This window comes from Melanaphis sacchari, unplaced genomic scaffold (assembly GCF_002803265.2).
Source record: "Melanaphis sacchari strain LSU unplaced genomic scaffold, SCAv2.0 Contig0_pilon_pilon, whole genome shotgun sequence".
NCBI classification, from domain to species: Eukaryota; Metazoa; Arthropoda; class Insecta; order Hemiptera; family Aphididae; genus Melanaphis; species Melanaphis sacchari.
The window spans coordinates 8,426,380-8,449,312 of NW_020270366.1; the positions used below are offsets into that span (position 1 = coordinate 8,426,380).

Below are 22,933 nucleotides of genomic sequence, written 5' to 3' on the forward strand. Positions count from 1 at the left end.
GAATTATAGCAAGTAAAATGAAAAAGGATTATTGAAATAGTTCAAAAAATTTAAATCGATTTAGTAAAATATTGAAATTTTGTATTTTTTGATTTTTTCTTGGTTAATGAAAGAGAAAATTCTTAAAGTGTTCGTATAAGTCGAAAATACAATAACCATGTAACCTCATTTATGTTAATTGATTGTTTATTAATTTGCCATTAATAATTACTATATATAATAAAATTATTTGACCTGACTTGCAAACAGGATGTATCTTACGATAATAATACTTAACACTAATAGTTTTAAAAGTAAAACATGTCGTCGAGTATCTGAATAATTAAAAAATTATTTAAATATTATTGTTTATTTAAAACTAAGATATATTATAGTAATATTTAAAGTAATATAGTATAGTATATAAACAGTTATCAAATCACATTACCCATAATTTATCAACAAGTAGTAACATATTAAAATATATATGAGTAATATATTAAGTATAGGTACATTTGAAATAAATTTCCTTAATAAAAGTAAGAAATTAAATACATTGTTCTGAGGTATTCTAAGAATTCAAGTGATGTGATACATGTGAATAATATTGCAGTTAAGAATCAATATGATACAAACTATTTGTCGATCTTAGTCATACTAATTTTTACATCATTTATTAAAGTACTTTCTAAATTAAATTTTATGCTTATACTTTTAATTCATAAAAATTAAAATACTTAAACTTTGAACATAAATATTATTTACAAATCTTCAACAACTGTGAAATAACTTACAATATTGACTTTAATTTATAATATATAATTAAGCTTAAACATGTAATAAGTTATAACTTTACTTGTATATACTTTATAGGTATATAGATGATTTATTAGTTAAAATATTAAATCGAAAACAAAATTAAATTTTTAATATTTCAAAATTAATACAAGTTATCTACACTAATATCAATAAAATATATTCTTTTGTGCACAAATAAATTAAGATTATGAATATTTTACGAAGTATGACTTTAATATTGACAACGCAAAAACTATAATTGTCCATGTAAGTAGGTATTGAAAGAATTGTGGTTAGACGGTTCATTCAACTGTAGGATGCCGTAAATGGCAATAACATGATATGAAATAAAAATACATTTTATAACTAAGAATTATAACTTTAATGAGTATATTAATATGAAATTTTAAAAAATTATACTTCTCAAAATCATAACCTTAACTGTTGAAAATATACATTTTTGATTACACTAAATATGCTATATCAAATGTTTGCATTTAATTTTGTATATAATTTTAACGCGTAGAAAATATGTTAAGAATAATAATATAAATAGTTACGTGGGATTATTAAAATTTGATGAGTCATATCTAAGTTATTAAAACATTTCTATGAAACAAAAGATTAAATAAAAAATTACTTTAATAAATAATTTATTTTTTTTTTAATTTTATATTTATTTATACAATTTTAGTTCATAAATTACGTTCTAATTAAGGTAAAAATAAATGTAAATCAATTTTAATATTAAAGTTCTGATAATATTGCTTGATCAATTAATTATGTATAATATTATATGTATTTATACTTTTTTTATTTATTTATTTTTATATAATATTTGTTATATTATTTTAAAATTGAAAATACTATATTTAAATTCCATTTATTTTAAAGAATAGATTTATTTATTTTACATTTTACAAAAATTTGGATTTGATTTTTTTATTGAACATGACCGAATTAAGTTTATTTTTTTTTATTTTTAGTTTATTAAAAAAAAAAATTGTAGGTATAAGTTGTTAGAAATAACTTATTTATATATAAATAAATAAATATTAATCTGACTATAATATATTCGAAACTCTCGGACTTGATATACGATTGGAGAATTTATATTTTATTTTTTTCATTCTTTGGAAATCGAGATTAAAAAAATGATTAATTTAAGGCTACTCCTTTCGTTAATTTTTATTATTAACTACTATTTTTACTGACCTAATATATCAATAAGAATAAATAACTTAATAATAAATATGGCATTAGCTATGTCACCAATCACACTTTCCAATTGCCTCGCTAACAAGTTTTTATTGATAATAAAAAAATTATTGATTTAAAATGTTTGTATCTTAAGTATAAACACACTAATGATATTACTATGATAGGTATTTAATTAAAATTTAAAAAATTAAAGAACTCGCTTTGCATATTATATAGTAGGTAAATGTAAGTGATGGATAGATAACAATTCATAGTAATGAATAGATTAAATTTGAATTCAATGATAAATTGTTTTATAAAAAAAATGTCGTTAAAATTTCAACTTTCATGACTTTTGAAAACTTTTTTAATCCAACTAAAAACGTATGAAAAATCTTGTTGAAATTTTCAAGGGTTTTTACTCACAAACAAAATCATATTATACGAAAATTGAAATATTTAATGTTTCTTTAAATAAACATCAAATAAATTATATGTTTAAAAAATGCTAGCATAAATAGGTATTTTTTGCTGAAAAATTGAAGTTTCTACATTGAATTTGCTATAATAAAACCACAAAATTGATTTTTTTTGGAAACTAAAATATCAGCTTATTCCGTTTATTTTGAAAACTACTGGAAATTATTTACTTTTAACCTTTCAAAGTAATTAGGACCTAACCTATACACTAAGATGACTGATAACAGGCACAAAGAAACCACACATATCATTGTGAAACCAATGAATCCCTTTAGAACTTCAAAAACGAAAGAATTTTATGAATTTTTACTACTTTAAGATCAACTTTCCAATAACATTAAAACATTTTTAAGAATGAATTAAAGTTGATTAGCTAAATTATGAGCTGCACTTAGAATTTAAGAAATATAAATAATATAATTGTAAAAAGTACCAATTTATATCTACGAACACAAAACGTTAAGCCAAATAATTCATCATTTAAATAGTCGTTACGTCATATTATAATATTTTTTATTGTTTATATATTAGTATATTACATAACTATAATATAACTTTCAGGATATATAATTTAAAACAAAATTTCAAAACTTTAAGTAAAAATAAAGCATATTAAAGTAAATTTGAACTTGAATATATTTATTAATATTTATACTACGTAAAGTATAAAATATACCTAAATGGGCTAAATGTATATTTCATTATTTTAGTGTTCATTTCTATTTAGATTAAACAGTTTTTATATACTATTAAAGTTTATTGTGTAGTATTAAATAATATGTATTTTTATTGATTTTATATACTCATTAGTTATTAATTACGTTAGAGTTCTAAATAAAAATACCGAAGTACATATACAACACATCATGTAGTTTTTAATATGTATGTAATATACAATATAACATAAATATATAATGTATTATAAACGAAATCTGTGTTTGTGCATATATATTTTAACTATAATTAATTAATTTGTTCAAATTGTTGTACATCGAGGCTCCTAGGATATATCAGTTAATATAATATATGAATGTAACTATGTTATTCTATATATCATAGATATAAAATAAATTGGAGTGATTACTGATTTGTATAGTTATTTAAAAACAAACAATAACAAATTTACAAAACTGATATCTTTTATATTTAATATTTAGTTATTAATTACTATTTTATAACGATGTGTAATATTATTATTATTATCAACTTGATTTTCATTATTTAGGAAGGAACACTCACCACAATTTGTTCGTGTTACCTGCGCGCCGTAGTGGTAGGGGCGCACCTGCCTGTCTTGGCCAACAGGTTTCTTCTTTCTAGGTAGTTAAGTACAATAACCCGTGTCGGTTGGACGGCTCCGAGTAGAGGTGTCGCAATACCGGTATCGTTTTTACTAACCATTACCTAGGCACATTTTATAATATTTGCTAGTGCTTATTTAATATTTTTCAATTTTTAAAGTTTTGTGCAATATTCTAGTTAAGTGTACCGTCGTTCTGGTGAAAGTGATCATATTTTTCTGCAGGAATATGGTGTTTTGATGGATTAAACAGTTACTTAAAAAGAACACAGGTAAGAAAAAATATTTTTATTTCTTCCCCTAAAATTTAAGATTTTTTTTTAATTTTAAGAGAATTTACATCGAGATAATTTAAGAAAAAATACTCAAACAAAATTAAAAATACGTATTATATTCTTATGAATTAACAAACTATATTCGATTTACGTATTGTTAAATATTATTTCTTAATTATCTACTATTTATTATTTAATAATGTTTGCAAGTGTATTTCAATATAGCTGTTTTATAATTGAATTGTTATTAGTGTCCAATGTGCACATCATAGTAAGTTACATAGGTATCGATCTTGATAATCTGTATATGGATTTAAAAATCTTAGGATATTGTTAGTAGGTATTAATATCTTTGTATAGTTTCATATAATTGTAATATTTTATTGTGTACATCTGAAGTCAATCTAACCGTAGATAATAGTCTTTTGTGCTTAAATGTAGGTCAACGGCACCAAAGTTATAATATCTAATTACACGCTACATTATGACTATATGATATTATAATTGTTTGATGGTGTCAATGTAATTTTTTTCGAAAAATATCGTTGTTTTCTTTTAGTTGAACATCAAAGTTAAGTAAAATATTTGAGATATTTTTAGGATTTGTATTTGTAGTATAAACGTATAGTCATCTAAAAACTCTATTCAAATAAAGATTTCTACAAAGAAAAATATATTGCTTATAATGCTTATAAGCACCTGCACATTTTTGTCAAAGATATGTTCCCTCCTACACAGGGATCAGAAAAATCTATTGTGTTGAGTTTAACACATGTCTCGCCCAACCCTCAGGCTAAAATATGGTTTATTTAACCGTGGGATCCAACCAGAAGTCAATAGTTATTATTTTCAAAGTGACTTATGTACATACTACACAATAAAAATATTAAAATATTATAACACCCTATTGTAGTATAAACATATATTTTGTATTTTAAATAATAATAAAGGAAATTATAACTTTTTTACAAACATTCAGTGGTTTAAGATGTAAAATGTTACTCTTAATTTTTTTGATACATTTTAATACTTTTACTTATAATTACTAATTATTGATTTTTAATAACTTTTATGGTTTGTGAATTGTGAAAGTGGCATTTTTCAATATTTTTTTTTTCAAAACACTATATTAATAATAAGATAAAATGTGCAACATCACTTTATGTAATGGAAATTAATTAAAAGACATAACTGTTTAAAAAGTTATTTTTCTTATAAATTTTGTTTTAATGTAATAAAATATCATCGATGTGCTTGTGTAGATACCGTTTTTATAAAATGTTCTATGATCGAATTCATGATTATATTTTAATTATTAATTGATATAGGCGTATTTAAGGTGTTGCTGTTATTAATAACATACATTTTATTTGAAGCTGCAGAGATATTATCAATATAATGCATTTATAAAAACAAAATACGCATAGGTATACAATATTTTTGCAAATAATAAAAAATTATGTTACGATAACCCACAAATAGTACATATTTGTCAGTATTTGTCGTGAGAATTTAAAACGTTTTGCTAATACGTGTTATAGTTTATTTTAATTCTTAAAAATATAATATTATTCATAACTTCTACGACAAATGACAATAATTAATATTTATGAAAGGTAATATGAAGCTATAATGTTTTCAATAGTAGGTACCTACTCAACTAAGAGAACAAAGGTGAAGTTAAAAAATAAAATTATAACTATTAAAATCCTCATTTAGTTTACCATAAAAAATTCTAATTTAAAAATAAAATGTTTCGTCTGTAGGTCAGCTGTAAAATTCATATAATATGGTGTCTTCTATTCTATAATAAAAATAATTTATAATATAAATTGTACATATTGATATTATTATGGAAATATGAATATTGATTATCTATTTTATAGAATTCGTTATAGCTTTTATATAATATACTGACTAACTATAAAACAATTTAAAACAATTTATTTAAGTTTTAAATTATTGGAATTACTATTTAAACTAATTTATTTTCTAATTTTTTTATATAATGAATACAAATAAGATATTTATTATAATAGGTAGCTTATAATAAATAACTATAATATAGAGTTATATTTACTTTGTGCTTATAAGAAATATTTAATATGGTTAAGACCGTTCGTGGCTTTGTACTTTCTTATACTGAAATTCTTTTCCTGAGAGTTGGTATGCCCGTAATTGTCTACTACTTAATACCTATTATAGAAATATCTAAGTTTATACTCGAGTAATTTATACTGTAGTGCTCTAACAAAATATTTGTATTAAACAGTTTAAAAAATCAGAATTTATCTATAGTTTTAAAACATTAATTTTTTATTAAAATTAAATATTTAATTGAGTTATAAAACATAATATTACTTATTACATAACATTTAAATCTAACATTTTAAGCGTATTAAGTTTATATTATTGTGTAATTTTATTTTATTATTTATTTTTAAAATTTTGAAATGAATGTATTTTTACATATTTTATAGTTTCTATTAGTTACTAATTATTTAATTAATTACAATAATATAGTGAATAATGTTTCTTTGACATTAATAAGATTTTCATGCTTTTCATAAAAATATGTAACTATGCAATTTTGGGTTCATAATTTAGACAGTCATTAATAATGTATGTACCTATTGATATCAGGTATAATAAAAACAAATTGTAGTTGAAATATGATATTGGTTTTATAATTTATACTATTGGTAGATGGTGCCTACCTCTTAATCATTAGGTTCTAATGTATAATGGTACCTATAAAGTATTAATGATATAGCCGAATTCTTTAACTAGGCGGTACGCGCGTGATGATTTAATGAACTTGACCTGTTGCCTATTGGCAAGATGTATTTTGTTATTATGGCTATAAAGAGAAAATAAATGTCAGAAAGATAATTATACATATGATATACCTAAATATAAATACATTAGGTGGTATTGCTTTGAAGCATATTAATGTATATAAATACACACACACATACATATATATAGTACATTAGTACCTTTATGAATACATGATACCTATGAAAATGACGTATATTTTATTATATGGACATACTCACATACGCAGTCATACGTAGACATACCAAAAAATCATAACGGCATAGGGGAAATACATGTTTCGTCTGACAGAGACTTAAATAGCCGTACACGGATGATACATAATTAACGTTAAACGTTTTAGATTGTTTTTTTATTTAACTGATTATACTTTATACATATATATTAAAGTAAATCATACTCTATCCGTGCGCTGTGGCAAAATACTTACTTTTGTAACTTTTAACTGCTATACAATATTATAATATGACATTTACAATGGTAACTACACGCGTCTATCAAAAAATACATTGTTAAGTATAATCGTGCACGGCATTAGATCGATGATAATTATTATGAGGGAAAAAACAAGTGCATATAGCATTAAATGATTTCTCGCAGACGAGTCGTCATGTCTTATGATAGGTATGTAATAGGTTAATACATAATAATAATAGAATTACATATAGTTGATCATATCGTTTGACGACATTGTATCATATACAAAACGAGCTGTTACGTCGTATTTTTATTACATTAACGTTTATATTATCTTAATAATTATTATTATCGTTGAGTACCCGTGTCCCGCGGTCAATTTTATAAAAATACGTGTTCACCAATTCGACTCTGTTTCACGGCATCATCGCCACGTCTATTGTATTATGGTCGATATTATATATATAGTATTATTATATAGTGTTTGCACATGCAAGAGTGATCGTTAAGTCATTGTCCGTGGTTTTTAAGCACACACACAAACGCGTACACATTCGCGATGATCGCGATTTTCAATAGTCATCGCAATGGCGTTGTCCGCTGTAGTAGCTATAGCAGCAAATGGCAAGATGACGATTTTCACGGTCGCCCAAAATATATCTTTTATCTGTACGTCTATAAATCAAGGTATACCGCAATATAGCACAAATATATAATTATTTGCATTCCGAGAGAATTTACTACGACAGAGCGTAGTAATAGCATGCAGGGTTAGAAAATCTATAATATAATATAATATACAAACATGCGACCAAGTATCTTTACCTGTGCAATGGTATAAATAATAATGTCTATAACTCTTTAAAGATGTGTAATAATATACAGGATGATTTTCAAAATGTGCTTACCTTTATTTTCTTCAATAATGTAGTTTTATTAGTTTTAAAACTTAATTTTTTTGAAATATTTTTGTAAAACTAAAGAAGTATTCTGTAGAGATAAATTTTGATTTTTTAAATGAAGACCCGTATTAAAATCAAAATCCCAACAATTAGTTTTGTGTTGTTTAACTTAATATACTAATTTAATATAGGAATAATAGAATTCAAGATAATGATCTTAGAGAATATCGGGTATATGTTAATAAATTAGAATATTTTAGTAATTAATATTAATATATTATATCAAAGTTTATAATTTGTTAAATAGTCCAAGTATAATAAAAACAACATCCAAAATAAATCTATATTTTTATATTTTTAAAAAATCATTATTACCTAAGTACTAATTAGGAATTGAAACTATTTTTTTAGATTGTGAATTAAGTACATAATTTTCAAAAGAGCATATATGTTCTAATTAATTTTTAGTAAAAAATGGGATTTCCCATTTGAAAAATAGAAGTTTATATCACTACAAGATACTTGTCTTCTTAAGTAGTGCAAAATAATTTCAATAAATTAAAAATATGGTTTTTATAAGTATATTTGAGAATTCACAAACTCAGGTTTTAAATAGTTGTATTGTCAAGGGAAAAAATGGGGGTGGGCATGCTCTGTGAATCACTTTATATGCAGACATTAGATGCATAATATATTGATAGTTATTATTGTACGTTGTACTTGCTTAATCCGCAATGGCTACCTGATTATTCTATTATAATTAAGGTACTTTGTGTTTCTCGCGCCATGTGCTATCGATCGGCATATTGTTGTGAACTTCAGTGGCGCATACGATTCGGTGGCAAATTTAATTAATACGATTAATTGATAACGGATTAAAGTGCGCGCGTATACCGTGAATAATGGAACGCGCGTGCACTGCGGGACGCTCTTTCAAAAGCAGATCATCGATGTATAGTCGTAGCCTGCGCGCAATGCATACACACAATAATATAATATACCTAATAACTACACAGTACACACATTAAACATATAGCATAATATATTATAATATCGGAAATTAGAATATTACAAGTACCTACCTACACACTATACACGTAAAAAGTTGTACTGCATCGTTATTCTCGTCGGATTTATGTATACATCACACAACAACTGCACTCTGTAACAAACAGCGCCGTACATAAGATTATATTATTATACTTCGGGTTGAATCACGAACCGTGTACACGATTTAAAAGCCCACGGATATGCTCCAGTTATAATATGGTATTATTCCTACGCCGCCACCGCTGCCACTATATATAATGGACCTTTTACACGCCGACGATGTTGCACCGTAGCAGTTTGGACTCGTATGCGCAACACGCCTACATGTGATGCGTTGTGCACTGGCAGTCGGCCGTAAGTAGGTACAGAAGACAGAATTATACTGACATGTGTACAAAGCATTATATGGCAAGTTTAGCGGTTTAATATAGATAATAATATGAAGTATGTATATTGTAGTACTTAAACAATAATATTATGCCATGATATATTGGCATATAACACCGCCGTTGTATATCTACGTCTTTCATCGTTGACCGACCGACGCGAATCGCAAAACGATTTTTGGCCTGTTTTCCCGTTTATATATATTTTTTTTAATGCCGCTTTGTATTATTATTGGTACGCGATGATGATAACAATAATAATATGCATCACATCTCCTATAAATTGTACGCCGCAGCGTCGTTACACGAGCCGTGAAATGTGATGGTTGTGTGTCTTTAATTCTCAGTTAAATATTGTTTCTCTATGGTTTATATGAATCGTGAAATGAATATATAGTAGGATAATATCTGTATAAATTAGAACAAAAAAATGAACAATACATAAAACTCTGATATATATATATATATGTATATATACTTGTTGCGCTAAGTTGTTGACAAACGAACCCTCTTGAGTTCAAGATACTCGAGATTAATACAGATACAATAATTAATTTTATGGCTTAAATATAAGTATTTTCAACTTTTGTCTATTAGCCATTAGGTATGTGTACAATATTATAAGTAAAAATTGTATATTTTAAGGTATTTGAGAAATTTGATTTCAAATTTTGATCGTAAAACTGATTATTTTATTATGTTTGTAAATAATAATTTATTGAAAAAGACAAACGTGTCACATATATCTTTGAACTGAAATTTAATTTTTGTTTTAATATGTTCAACCATATAGGTTCAATTATTTAACTTTAAATGCACTATTATCATGATATTTATTTATTTACGTTTTGTTAAAAAGACATTTTTAATATTAAAATACATATTTTATTCATTTTAAATATTTTTTCATATTTCACGATCATTTTTTCTTAGAGTAATTTTTCTCATAGTAGGTATTTTATTGTGGCTGTATAATACACAACACTGCTATTGTTAAATATATTATTGGTTAAATCGTGTAGCACTAAACCATGTACATTGTATTATTGTCCCCTCGGAGTACATGCATGATGACGTACTTCTCGAGCAAACGATCATTTTTTACGATCGTAGACAGTCTGGAATTTTAGTCTTTCGGCACGTCTACACGCGATATCGGGAATGGTCGAACCTCAGAATTCTGACGCCGTCTAAGTTAAGAAACCCCGAATCGTATAATACTATAACTATTTAACCGAAAATCCACAACAATGATGAACATTTATATATAGCACTCAGATACGCCCCTGCTTGAATCAAGATGGTTATTACATTACTTATAAAACTATACATATATATCCGAATAGGTATAATAATTCTTGTTATTGTTATTCTTCTTGGCGGTGTATTTCGGAGGTGCGTTTCATAATAATAAATAAGAATATAACAACAAATTCTCACTGGAAATTGATTTTGAAAAGTGGTTTTTCTACGTTATTAGGTACCTTTATATACTTTAAAACGGGTAAGTAGTAACGACCGACCGTCGTCTCCCCCAAATAACGTGACCCATCCTTTTTTTATTCGTTTAAATTCGTGTGTGTGTGTGTGCGCGCGCCTGTCACTATGATAATAATTTATACGTACGTACAGCCCCTGCAGCCAGGTAGTGTCTTGGACGTGTCTGAGAAACAAGATTTCGGGTATACATTGGTCGTATATACGTTCGGTGGTTATATTTATACACACGAGTACATATGAGACGTGTAATAATATAATACCTTACCACCCATGTCTTATACTTGACATTATATTATGTTATATCAAATCGTCGGCTACAATCCCGTTACGCGCCCCGTAACCATGTTTTTTTTTCTCTGTGGATCGAAGAAAATAATATCATTATACGTTTGTATACACGAAACGCGCGTGCAGGTTAGGTACACACTACGACACGACCTAAATTCTGAAATGAGATTTTAAGGTGTCGGTATGTTGCGCAATATCATATTATACTACATATCTGTTTGTAGTGCAAAAATCCAACGTCCGCGATTATTATCATTCGCACCGCGATGGACACGCCATCATTCCGTCCGATTTTGCGGTTCGATCACCGCCACTCCAGAGCTCATCGACTCTCGGTGTGCAAAAATGATTGGTTATTATTTATAATTATAAATACCTACGGGTACACGGACGTCACACACGTATGTATTTTAATATATTATAATACACGGTACACGTACGTGATTTCGTTATTGGCAGAGGCCGCCGCCGCCGAGTACTAGCTGCGGAAAAACGCGACGTTCGTTACCCACATTTTAATTATTACCACGCGTCCGTCCGTCGCCGACCCGGGCGGTGCCGGGTAAATATTATATTCGACGGACACGTCGCGTTGGCCGGCGAAAAAATTACACGTAGGAGCCGGGCGCGTCGCCCCGGTCGCGTAAACCGGTTGTTGGCCCAGTGACGTGTAATGATAATAGCAATAATAATAATAATAATAATAATAATAATACGGTGTACGAGCGGAGAACTAACTACGCGCGCGCGGCGGCAGAGGAAGTCATCGGGAGCATCGAACTCCTCCCGGGCCACCGATGCCGCCGTCGAGTTGATGAGCTGGCACCGCCGTCGTCCGCGGCGGTCAGAACGACGCGATGCCACCGACTCGTAATAAATACGTGCTATGGACCGGACAACCGACCACCACATAACGCAATAGTGCGGCGAATAAGCCGTACCGCCGAATCCGATTCTTCTTTTCACGCACACACACACACACGCAGTGTTCACTTTAATCGTCATCGTGATAAATCGTTTTCGTACCCATATTAAATATTTTATAATAGTATATTGTAGCCATTAAGTATGCGTACTATGCGTTTTAGAGACAGTAATTTTAGATTTAAACATTTTAAAATATGTCCAAAATTTGTTCATTTTTGATAAGTATACCTACTACTTACTTATAATAAATTTAAAGTAAAAACTATCATAATATGTAATCCCAATCGTTTTACTATAATAATATTTTTTCACGTTGTGCCCATAGTTGTGTTTGCACTTGTGTTGAACAGTTGTCAGATTTAGTTCAAAACCCTATAATACGTATAATACGTATATGGGTATCTGTATAATAATATTATAGTTAAAAATGGAACCACGACTAACTCGTGTGCCTATAGCGAGTTGATCAACGAGTTTAGATAACTATAATAGCAGCAGTAATCGAATGATTTTCATGATTTTTTCAATCTCAAAAGATATTTGAATTGGGAAAATGAGCAAAATTGATACTCAATTCAGCCAAATTATACAATATTTTTTGAAACGTGAAAAACTTGCCTGATATTCTGCAGCAATCTCCGACATAATAATATGCTTTACATACATTAATAAGCAAAATTAATATTTTTTCTATACATTTTAATTCAACCCCCCGTTCAACAACTGCTGTTTATATAGGTACAACTGTCATATACTCATATAGTCATATGTAAAGACCTCAAAATCCTATCTCTAATTATTTTTCACATACATAAGTTATACACTCATACGTCATAAATATTGGTTTTTTGTACATAATATATCCATTTTTATACTCAATATTTAAACGAAAGTTATGGCACACGAGGTATTCTTATTTTTCATCTTCGTCTGATCGCATAAACATGTGGCACGAACTATTATATAACGATAATTTTATATTGTATTATAGATATTATTATATTAATATCATATTATATTATATAGGCCCGTGTATTGTATATACAACGATATAATACCGTATACAGATTTGCACTGCTCCCACACAACAGAAACTGCGTGACGGAGCGAAAAATGTTCCGGAAATTATTTTACAACGATTATTATTATATTATTATTACAATTTTTTTTCTTTTGTATAGAAGCTAAAACGGTTTTTTAATTAACAATAACGATGCGCGCGAGTTTCTTCGTAAATAACTGTGAGCAGAGTGCAGACCCATCACCTCTTCTTTCATCAATTAAAATCCTATCTGTAAAAACATAAAATTATTAATTGTTGCGTTGTAATTACGAAAACAAAAAAAATACTGACTTGTTGGACTAGTTATTATATTTAATACATCTTTAGAATTTTGTACCCACGTCTAAATTGATTGTTTGTAGTCTTCGATGTTAATAATATGTAATACGCACCGTGTGGATTGCGTTTTGGACATTGCGCTAAATCCGACTTCAGCCTGTCGTTATAGGTATGTTGAGCATCGCAAGAGTCTTATTGCCCCCTGGCGTTTTCTTCTTGTATAGAATCTACAGTCCGGTTATCGCGTATCTATGTATATACTATATAATATGTATAATAAACTGTAGCCAACGAATGTATAGCCAACAAGAATGCGCCGTCGATATAATATAGAGCCGACTCGGTAGATATAATTATTATTATATTGTGACCGGGATATAGGATGAAGTCTCTTGTCTCGTGTACAGACGCGCGTATTAAAAGGATAAAAAATAACTCTGAAATTGTATTTAATGTGCGCTTTCTTTATATAAAAGCAAAAACCTATGCAGGTAACCTATACATGCGTATACCTATGAACAATTATGGCGGTTTTCATTTCACGCAAACGTCGTACGTATTTATACCTATCGTGTATATAAAAACAGCAGCACTTCAAATATCTAATTAAAATTTGAACGCACGTATCTTATAGGTTTAGGCATAATAATCCGACGAGATATTTTATAAATTACTCTCCACCCACACTATTGTTAATGATATTCGAAATCCGCCACAATACCGCGACGGAAAAAAAAATAATAAAACAAAACCGAAAACCGATGTTATCCTAACACTTTTACTATTGGTTATCGAGCATTATCTATGTATAAGTCTATTACTTTTAATCGTTATTCTTGTTTTCTTTTCGTGCCAATCAGTTGGAAAATTAAAAGGAAAATTATTATACATACCACAAACACAGTCGTCAAACGGTTCAATGAAATATTTCATATTATTATTATTATGACGATGTGCTGATGTAGTTGAGATATGGTTCACCGTGTTCGTGTTGGTCCAAAAGCCATACAAGAGTGGGTGCAACAGCCGGTAACATTACGTGCAGGTGTTCGGCACTGCTGCAGGTATACCTGAGCATCATCATGTATATTGTATACATTGAACATATATTATATTGGCTATGGTTCAATAAATTCACACACATGTGCACGTCATTCCTATTATTATCGTACTTACTTAAGTACATACGTTTCGAGGGTTGGTCCGAATCGCGAAAAAACACTCGTTGGGCGTGCAAGCCGAATAAAGACGCGGAGATATTTCGTTTCGAACGTATTACGTCATATTGCGTGCACCAATGATTTTAATAATGTAATGATATTATTATCATATACTTGATGTACGATCTTTGTTTTGAATCCAAATAGATGGATATACGTAGTATTATGGAATTGTTGTCATCAACGTCGTGCGTGCAATTTACCGTGTACATAATATATTAGGTGCTTATACACAGTGCGATGCGCTCATTCGAGGAGGGACGGAAACGCATATATTACACCTATATTTAAAAACTATCCACACGCGTGCGCGTGTAGAGGAGGATTTAATATTCAAGACGAAAGGTTTGACATCTGAACGATATAGGTGTGACAGAAATAATATTACCATCGATTCACTACGACGACGGAGGATACATGACATTATATGATGTGGTTGGGTTTTTGACCCGCGTCGCTTTACCAACGAACGTTTTTTACACGTCTCCTGTGCGACATAACGTATTACCGTATATATAAACACATTTAGTATTCAGATGGCGCAGCCAAGCTTGCAGCATAAATTAAACAATAATGAAGAAAAAAAATCATTATATAGCTCTAGCTATAGTCAAGTCTTGGCACCGTCATCCGGTCGAGTTTTTTCGGTCTTTTACAAGTTCAAAATTAAGCCGCGCTGCCGTCACACTAGACGAGTGAGTTTCGTCCAGTGATTTCGAGCACGAACGTCGATAACGATTTATAATTATACCGTAAAGTTTAACGGGTGAAAAACAAACAGACATAATATATTGGTAACTTTATCTTGTTACCAATATTGTCTATTAAACTAATAAAATCATTAAAATCCTTCGGAATCGGTTCATCTTATAGTCGCGCACGGGTTTAATCTGATGTGACGAAACAGCGTTCCGCAAAATTAACCTAATTTGTACATAACACTTACTATAGTGCTACTATATTATAGTATTGACCGGCGCGTGGAAATGCGAATTACAGTAATATATATGTAATATATATTAAAATACGCGAGTATGTTTTTATTGTTATAAAAATTATTGCATTATTATGATATTATCATGTATTTACCTACTCGCTGTACTATTCGCTGGGTAATTTCGTGAGAAAGTGGTCATGGGCTTATTGTGTCGCCCGCGCATTAAATAATTGGTCTTAATAACCGTCGTGGGTAATATAATAATAAAAATAGTATAGTGGCGGGGGAAGTGGTGGGTTGGGGGTGTTGTGTAAAGCCGTGAACATTCTTGTCGCGTATGTACTTGCTACAGGTAGGTTTGGATTGTTGCGATAAATTATCAAATTTATGTGTTTCGAGGACGCCTGTTTCGATGTCTGAAGAAAACAGTGTATTATTATATTACATTATATTTCGAATAACGCATAAACCGTCTAATGTGGGTGAACGAACGAATTGAAAAAAAGGACCAATAGCTGTCTACGGCAATGTTAACGTATAGACGTCCAGGTATTATATTTATATTATATATATATTTAAACATAATATGATTTTTTCAATAGTGAAATATGTGTTTTGTTGTCTAATAACAAGGCTTTTTATACTGAACAATACACTCTATGTTATACACGTACTATCATACGACTACGACGGTAGTTTTACCGTGTTCAAACATAAGCCAACAATAATATGAGTAATGTACACCAATACAGCTACAATATCATTTGTTGATATACATACGATAATATGTATACTGACTATAGTGTGTATACTATGTATTGTACCTGTAACCTGTGTAAATACTATGTAAAAATGAGAGACTGAGATTATTATTGATTTTGTTATTACGATAGTAAATAATGGAATACTTTTATCAAACATATTATCGTTACCTAATAATAAAATTTTAGATTTATTAATAATCGTCACATACTCTACTATTAATCAACACGTGTCCACGTATGCGTATATATATATTTTTTTTTTATAATTTTCCAGTATTTTTTGATTTTACTTATTGATGGTTGTAATTTAATTTAGTTTTAGTATAACATAATTAACATTGAATACAACCAATTGTGAAATTTGCATACATTTTATTTGTATTATTTATAACAGTAAACTATTTACCATAATTCATAAGTATTTAAGTATAAATATTGATATCCTCTTAGTTTTGTAGATACAGAACGGAAAATTGAAATTCCAAAAAACTCGTTATGGAGACGTTGTATCTAACAAGATACGAGATTTAATTTTTCAAACCAGTTTTAATTCATCGGTTAGACTTGGAAAAATTTGCTCATTTTTCTAAAATGTTATATCTAAGGCAATCTATAATATTATGTTTATAAAAAAACTGGTTTTAACACTTTGATATTGGTACTGCTTTGCGGAGTTAAGGAGTTAAGATTGTTAAGAAGTATGTTTTATTCTCCTTTTATCTGTGAAAAATGTCAACAAGGTCAGTCGTGTATCTATTATTATCTTGGTTTGAGTGATTTTCAAATTTTATGATGAAATTATAAACAACTTAAATGTTTATATGAATTACTAGAAAACAATATTATGCTCTATGCAGGCTTTTTGAGTGTTTTTTTATGTAATTTAATGAATGTTGTTTTTCTGTATAATGGACAATGCAAATGGCCCAAAATAGGTATGAGTATTTAACTATTACCATGTAGCATACAACAATGAAAACATCGACGGGCAGGCGATATCAATAGTTATAACGTTACAAGGGTAAACCATTAAAACTCGGATACACTTAAATACCTATGTAGTATATAAATAAATACAGCTGCAGGTGGTTGCGTCATAACGATACAGTCTAACTCGGGCGGCTGTTATATTTACACGTGCGCTATACGCGAGTTTTCGGATTGAAGTTCAAGTGCGTAAAAACTAGTCACGTTATTGTGTCAATGACAAGATTGCTGCAGTAATGCCTCATATTTCCTTTCGTTTTTCACATGATTGTTTTGCGTATATATATACGATATGTTCGTTCTCTTATGATTAATACACATCGCTATCCACTGTAGCAACGTGTAAGCGGCCTTTCTCTTTTAAAATCGCGTGAAGACACGAATTCCATATTATAATAGTTGTTTTCAGAGCTAATCTTCGTCTGCTAGCGATTTTTCCCCGACAAAACGTGAAAAATAAATTAAAGACCTATACTTATAAGTTACAGTTCTATGTAATGTACATGCGTTTATAGATATAGTCGGCACTGTTTGAGATTTAGTGTGACGGAAAATTGTATGAAGAGACGTGGAAATCGTGAGTTGTGTTTGTCGCGCGAAATTTGAAAGACCCAACAACCTAAAGTATTATAACGGCGCGTGTATTATGTATTATGACCTATGACAATTTTCTGTCTATCCGTCCGCCGCTGTATAAATATATGTAGTTATAAGTCGGTAGGTAGTACTATAGACACAGGTGATGGACTGTGTGCACGAAATTCTTGTTTCCGCGTATACGACTCGATTAATTTCCATGTGTTTAAAAAATGTATTTAAAAAAAAAACCCAACCCGGTTTCGGAATGTTGTTATTAAGTCGCCGCAACCAGGCACCGTTGTTCGTCCTACATTCTTTCGCCCATCTTTCATGCGACGACCACGCTATGCAATGTTATTTCATTATATGCTACACCGGACAAGTAAACATATAGATTCATTTTCGTCCCTCCCCCTTTCTGTCGTCATCAAGTCTGCCTTGTCTAATATGTATATTTATATATTATACTGCACGACTGAGTCAATCGATCGTTGTCGGTTACACTGGCGATAACAAACAATTTTTTTTCCTATTCAACGAGAACAATAATTTTCCGACATATATAATTATATATAAATATATATATGATATATATATATGTGTATACGTTTTTGTTACATTTGTGGTATACGCGACACACCGGACGTACTAAATGCCCAATTTTTTATTTAAGGAATTACTACAGAGGTTAAGTATATATTTTTGTTAGAATTCTTTGGACTGATTTTTTTATGGGCCAAGTATAAACAATAATAAACTTAATACAAATAGGTACATGTCATTAAATGCATTTAAAGTATATATTACTTGGATAGTTAATAAATATTAGGTACTATTATAACTTCAAATAACTATATAAATAAATTAAATATAATAATAAGTAGGTATGTTATTATTCTCGATACATAAACATTTTAATTTCTTAAAACTTCTTTATTTTCAAGTAATTTTTGTTTATTAGCCTCATTAAATTTATCCTACTTGTTTATTTATTACATATTTTTAATTTTATAAAAAAAAAAAAAATAGTTAAAGACTTTTACGGCGTCACAGTATCTTTGTTAATTATAAATATTTATTTAATAATATTCATGAAATAAATAAAAAACATATTTTTTGAAATTTGAATCAAAATCGAATTTAATTAATCTTCACTCAAAATATGTAAATAAACAAAATATTCTTAAAAAAAATAAAAGAATTAAATAACGAATACAATTTTATAAATTAAAAGATCTCACATTTTAAAATAGCTCAAAAGAGCGGCGAGAGATTATCATTCCACTATATTTGTATTTTTGTTTAATATATTAAGAAAAAGTATAAACTTATTAGTGAGTCCCTATACTTGTTCTTTGTGTATATTTTAGAATCCCATACTATGAAATATAAAAGTAATAATTTGACATGGATCTTATTTATGACCTTCTAATATTCTCATTTAATTACTAAAATTAATATACTGAACCTTGGTAACATTCTTTCATTATTGTATTCATACTTGAGTAACTCTCACTGAATTGAGAAAATATATACCTATTATGTTTATTATTATTTGAAACTACTACTGCTTAATATGTTAGATTGAAGATTATTGTTATTACAAGATTATAACTGAAAAGCTGTTATAATTTTTGTGCGGTTATATACGCTAAGTTGCAACTCGTTTTTTCACACTGAAATTTTGTGTATATGATAAACTTTTCATTAGATTTAGGTGCTAACGAACAATTTAAACCTGTTATAAAATATTAATATTCATAAATAATATAATAGAATTCTTAAATTAATTCAAGAATTGATATAATTTAAATTTTAAATTTATAAAGTATATTTTATTTCTATTAAATACTTTTTTTTTTGTTACTTTTAGAAATTTCAGTTTTATTATTTTTTTTTATACACTAATTATGCAAATATTTTTATAAAACGTTTAAACTTAAAGATTACCAACTTCAAGCTAGTTTTTCAATTTAATTTGTTTTGCATATATTAATTAATTATTAATCAAATTTTCCTCAACTGTTTCCTTTTTTAATTTTCGTAGAAGTTCAGATAATACGGGAAGAAAAAATAAGAACTCTCATACTGCTTCCCCCCCCCCCTTTTTCCCTAATAAAGCGATGCCATCAGTTTTTTAAAAAAACTGTTTTTAAATCTTTATGATCCGGATAACACATAATATAGAGAACATATGTGTAAATTATACTAATTGGATCATACTTATTATAAGTCAATAATTATTAGTGTAGTATGTTAAATAAAATTTATCGTGTAATCGTAACTATTTAATATAAGATAAATTATAATTTATAATCATAAATAAAGTCAATAAATGTGATTTGAGAATTTAAAACAACGATTAATATATAAATTTAGCTCGGCATAGTTTTACATAATATATTAAGTAGAAACATAACGAATTTGACTCCCACACAATATTATATGGTGTACTAGACAGTGCACTACTGTACTTACTTACTATGTGTAATAGTCAATATGTATACCTGGTACTCCAAAGTCGTGGCAACATGTACATTAGTTTTGTGGATAATATCTGCTACTATTTCGTAATACAAATGTCGTATTATGTAATATTACTTTTTAGACGAGTAAAATGTCACACCCTAGTGACCTTTATGTATCTATCTATCTATCTATATATATATATATATATATTATAAGAGTTATAATGTATCATTCAATAGGTTTGGTAGTTCAATAATTTATATTATTATGATAAATGAATTTCAGATGAATAGATTATTATTACTAACATTATGACATTAAGAGTATTATGTTTTTAGTTATTTTAATATTCGTTAAATATTAGTCTAACAATCTATATAACTATCTAAAAAAAAATACATATGAACATATTTAATACTTTTTTTGCTACATTACAAGTATAATTAAAAATTATACTGTAAGGTATTAAAAACTACTAGTTAATAAAAAAATTAAATAGGTACTATTTAATTTTTATGAATACTAAATTTTAGTATGACTAATTTTACTGTATGTAATTTTTTGATTGACTATAATCTATTTTAAAACTAATATACTGTTTAATGACGTTTTTTTTTTTTTCATTGAAATACACGTTTATCGTTCTTTCATTGTTTCAAAACAATTAAAATGCAGATATTTAAGATCTTGAAAGTTTAAAATTTAATATTAATATACTCTATAAAAAAAAAATTGTAAAATGTTCCCTTTGTGTTTCGTTAAAAGCTAGTAAAATACTCATATACATGAATAGACTTTCTTTTGGATAAAGTCACTCTACTATTTCATCATATACGTTTAAAATTAGTATTTTCTCTATATTATATTATACTAAGTTAATGTCTACTTCTATGAATTCTGTAATCATCTATAATCATCTACAGTTTTTACTTAGGTTGAGCTGCATAATCCCAATATATTTACGTGAAAACTTAGAAATCTGTTCTCTACAATTATCGCTAATCGAAATTTTGTCGGTAACTAATTCTACTTTGTAATTTTGAGATAGTTTTTAGTTTTTACTTTATAAATGATTGGCGTAAAGTGCTGACCATCATAGCGTGCGTTATTTCAGTTTAAAAAAATATAGTACGTTAAAAATTGAATAAAAAAATATTTGTCCCGATTAAAGTAAAATAAAAATAAATATGGCAACCCTAAACTAAAATATAATATTAGTAAGTACTTATACATACCTATATATCAATATAAATAATATTAGTATAAGTAGATTGAAAATACGCAGACCGTATAAAATATTAGTTCTGGTAACTATAAATTTCAAAAAATCAATTACTATTTCGGGAAAAAGATTTTAAAGTGTTGAAATAAGTAAATTATAATTTGCAGCAGATGGTATTGTGTAATAGTTATAATATTGGACGGTGTGTCTGATTACAGTAAATAAGTTCATAAAATATCAACTAAGTACTCCAGTATATATATATTATACCTAGTAAAATTTTAAGTGCCAATTATTATTTAAATTCTTCAATCATAAAATTCAAAAAATATATTTAGATGTAGTTATGGTATATTGATTATAATAAGGATTCTATATTTCTATATAATTTTTTTTATAAATAAACATTTTTTTTTACAGATTTATCCAGCTGGCATGAGGATTAAAATATATGCGGCCATTTTACTGGTCGTCACTCTTCCATACGTGTTGTCTCAGGTACATTAACTATATAGTTATATACTCTTTAAATATTATTATTTATTTGCCATAATGACTGCGTTTTATCTTTTGGAGACAAATTTATTTTTATTATTACGTCAACTACCTATTGTTCCAGTTACCTAAGGATATAATATAATAATTCTGTTGACAACTTCATTATTCTGCCTATTCGATATAATAATCTACTGCCGTAGAGACTGTGGTCCGCGGTTACGTTAAGACGTTCACTTCAAATTAAGCGTAGTGATGTAACGTTTTTGTATAGGTACTCTTTATTCATACATTTCATATTATTATAAGACTAGAAATTAAATAATCAAAATATTCTAGGGGAAAGTGTTAGGATATACATCAATAAATCTATATTTTAAAAGAAAATATTAATCTATAAAAAATGTAAATGACTGATTAATCGAATTAACTAGATTAAATAGAACAATATTTCAAGTTTTAAATAAAATATAATACATTTAATACATACTTTTTAGTTACTTTTATTTTTCAAAATTTCAACAAAAAGTTAAAAATTATAATTTGGACTTAAGTTATAGGATTCCACCATCATACAT

At 27.9% G+C, this 22,933-nt stretch overlaps 1 protein-coding gene across 1 annotated transcript in view; it reads left to right on the forward strand.

Moving 5' to 3' along the window:
* The first annotated feature begins 3,795 nt into the window (after positions 1–3,795).
* The window catches only part of LOC112596963 (sushi, von Willebrand factor type A, EGF and pentraxin domain-containing protein 1), a 50,432-nt gene continuing 31,294 nt past the window's right edge, over positions 3,796–22,933 (forward strand). Inside the window, exons 1-2 of the mRNA XM_025342889.1 lie at positions 3,796–4,029; positions 22,281–22,358. Of these exons, the coding sequence (XP_025198674.1) occupies positions 22,296–22,358 (63 nt within the window). The 5' untranslated portion in view covers positions 3,796–4,029; positions 22,281–22,295. The remainder of the gene's footprint in view (positions 4,030–22,280; positions 22,359–22,933) is intronic.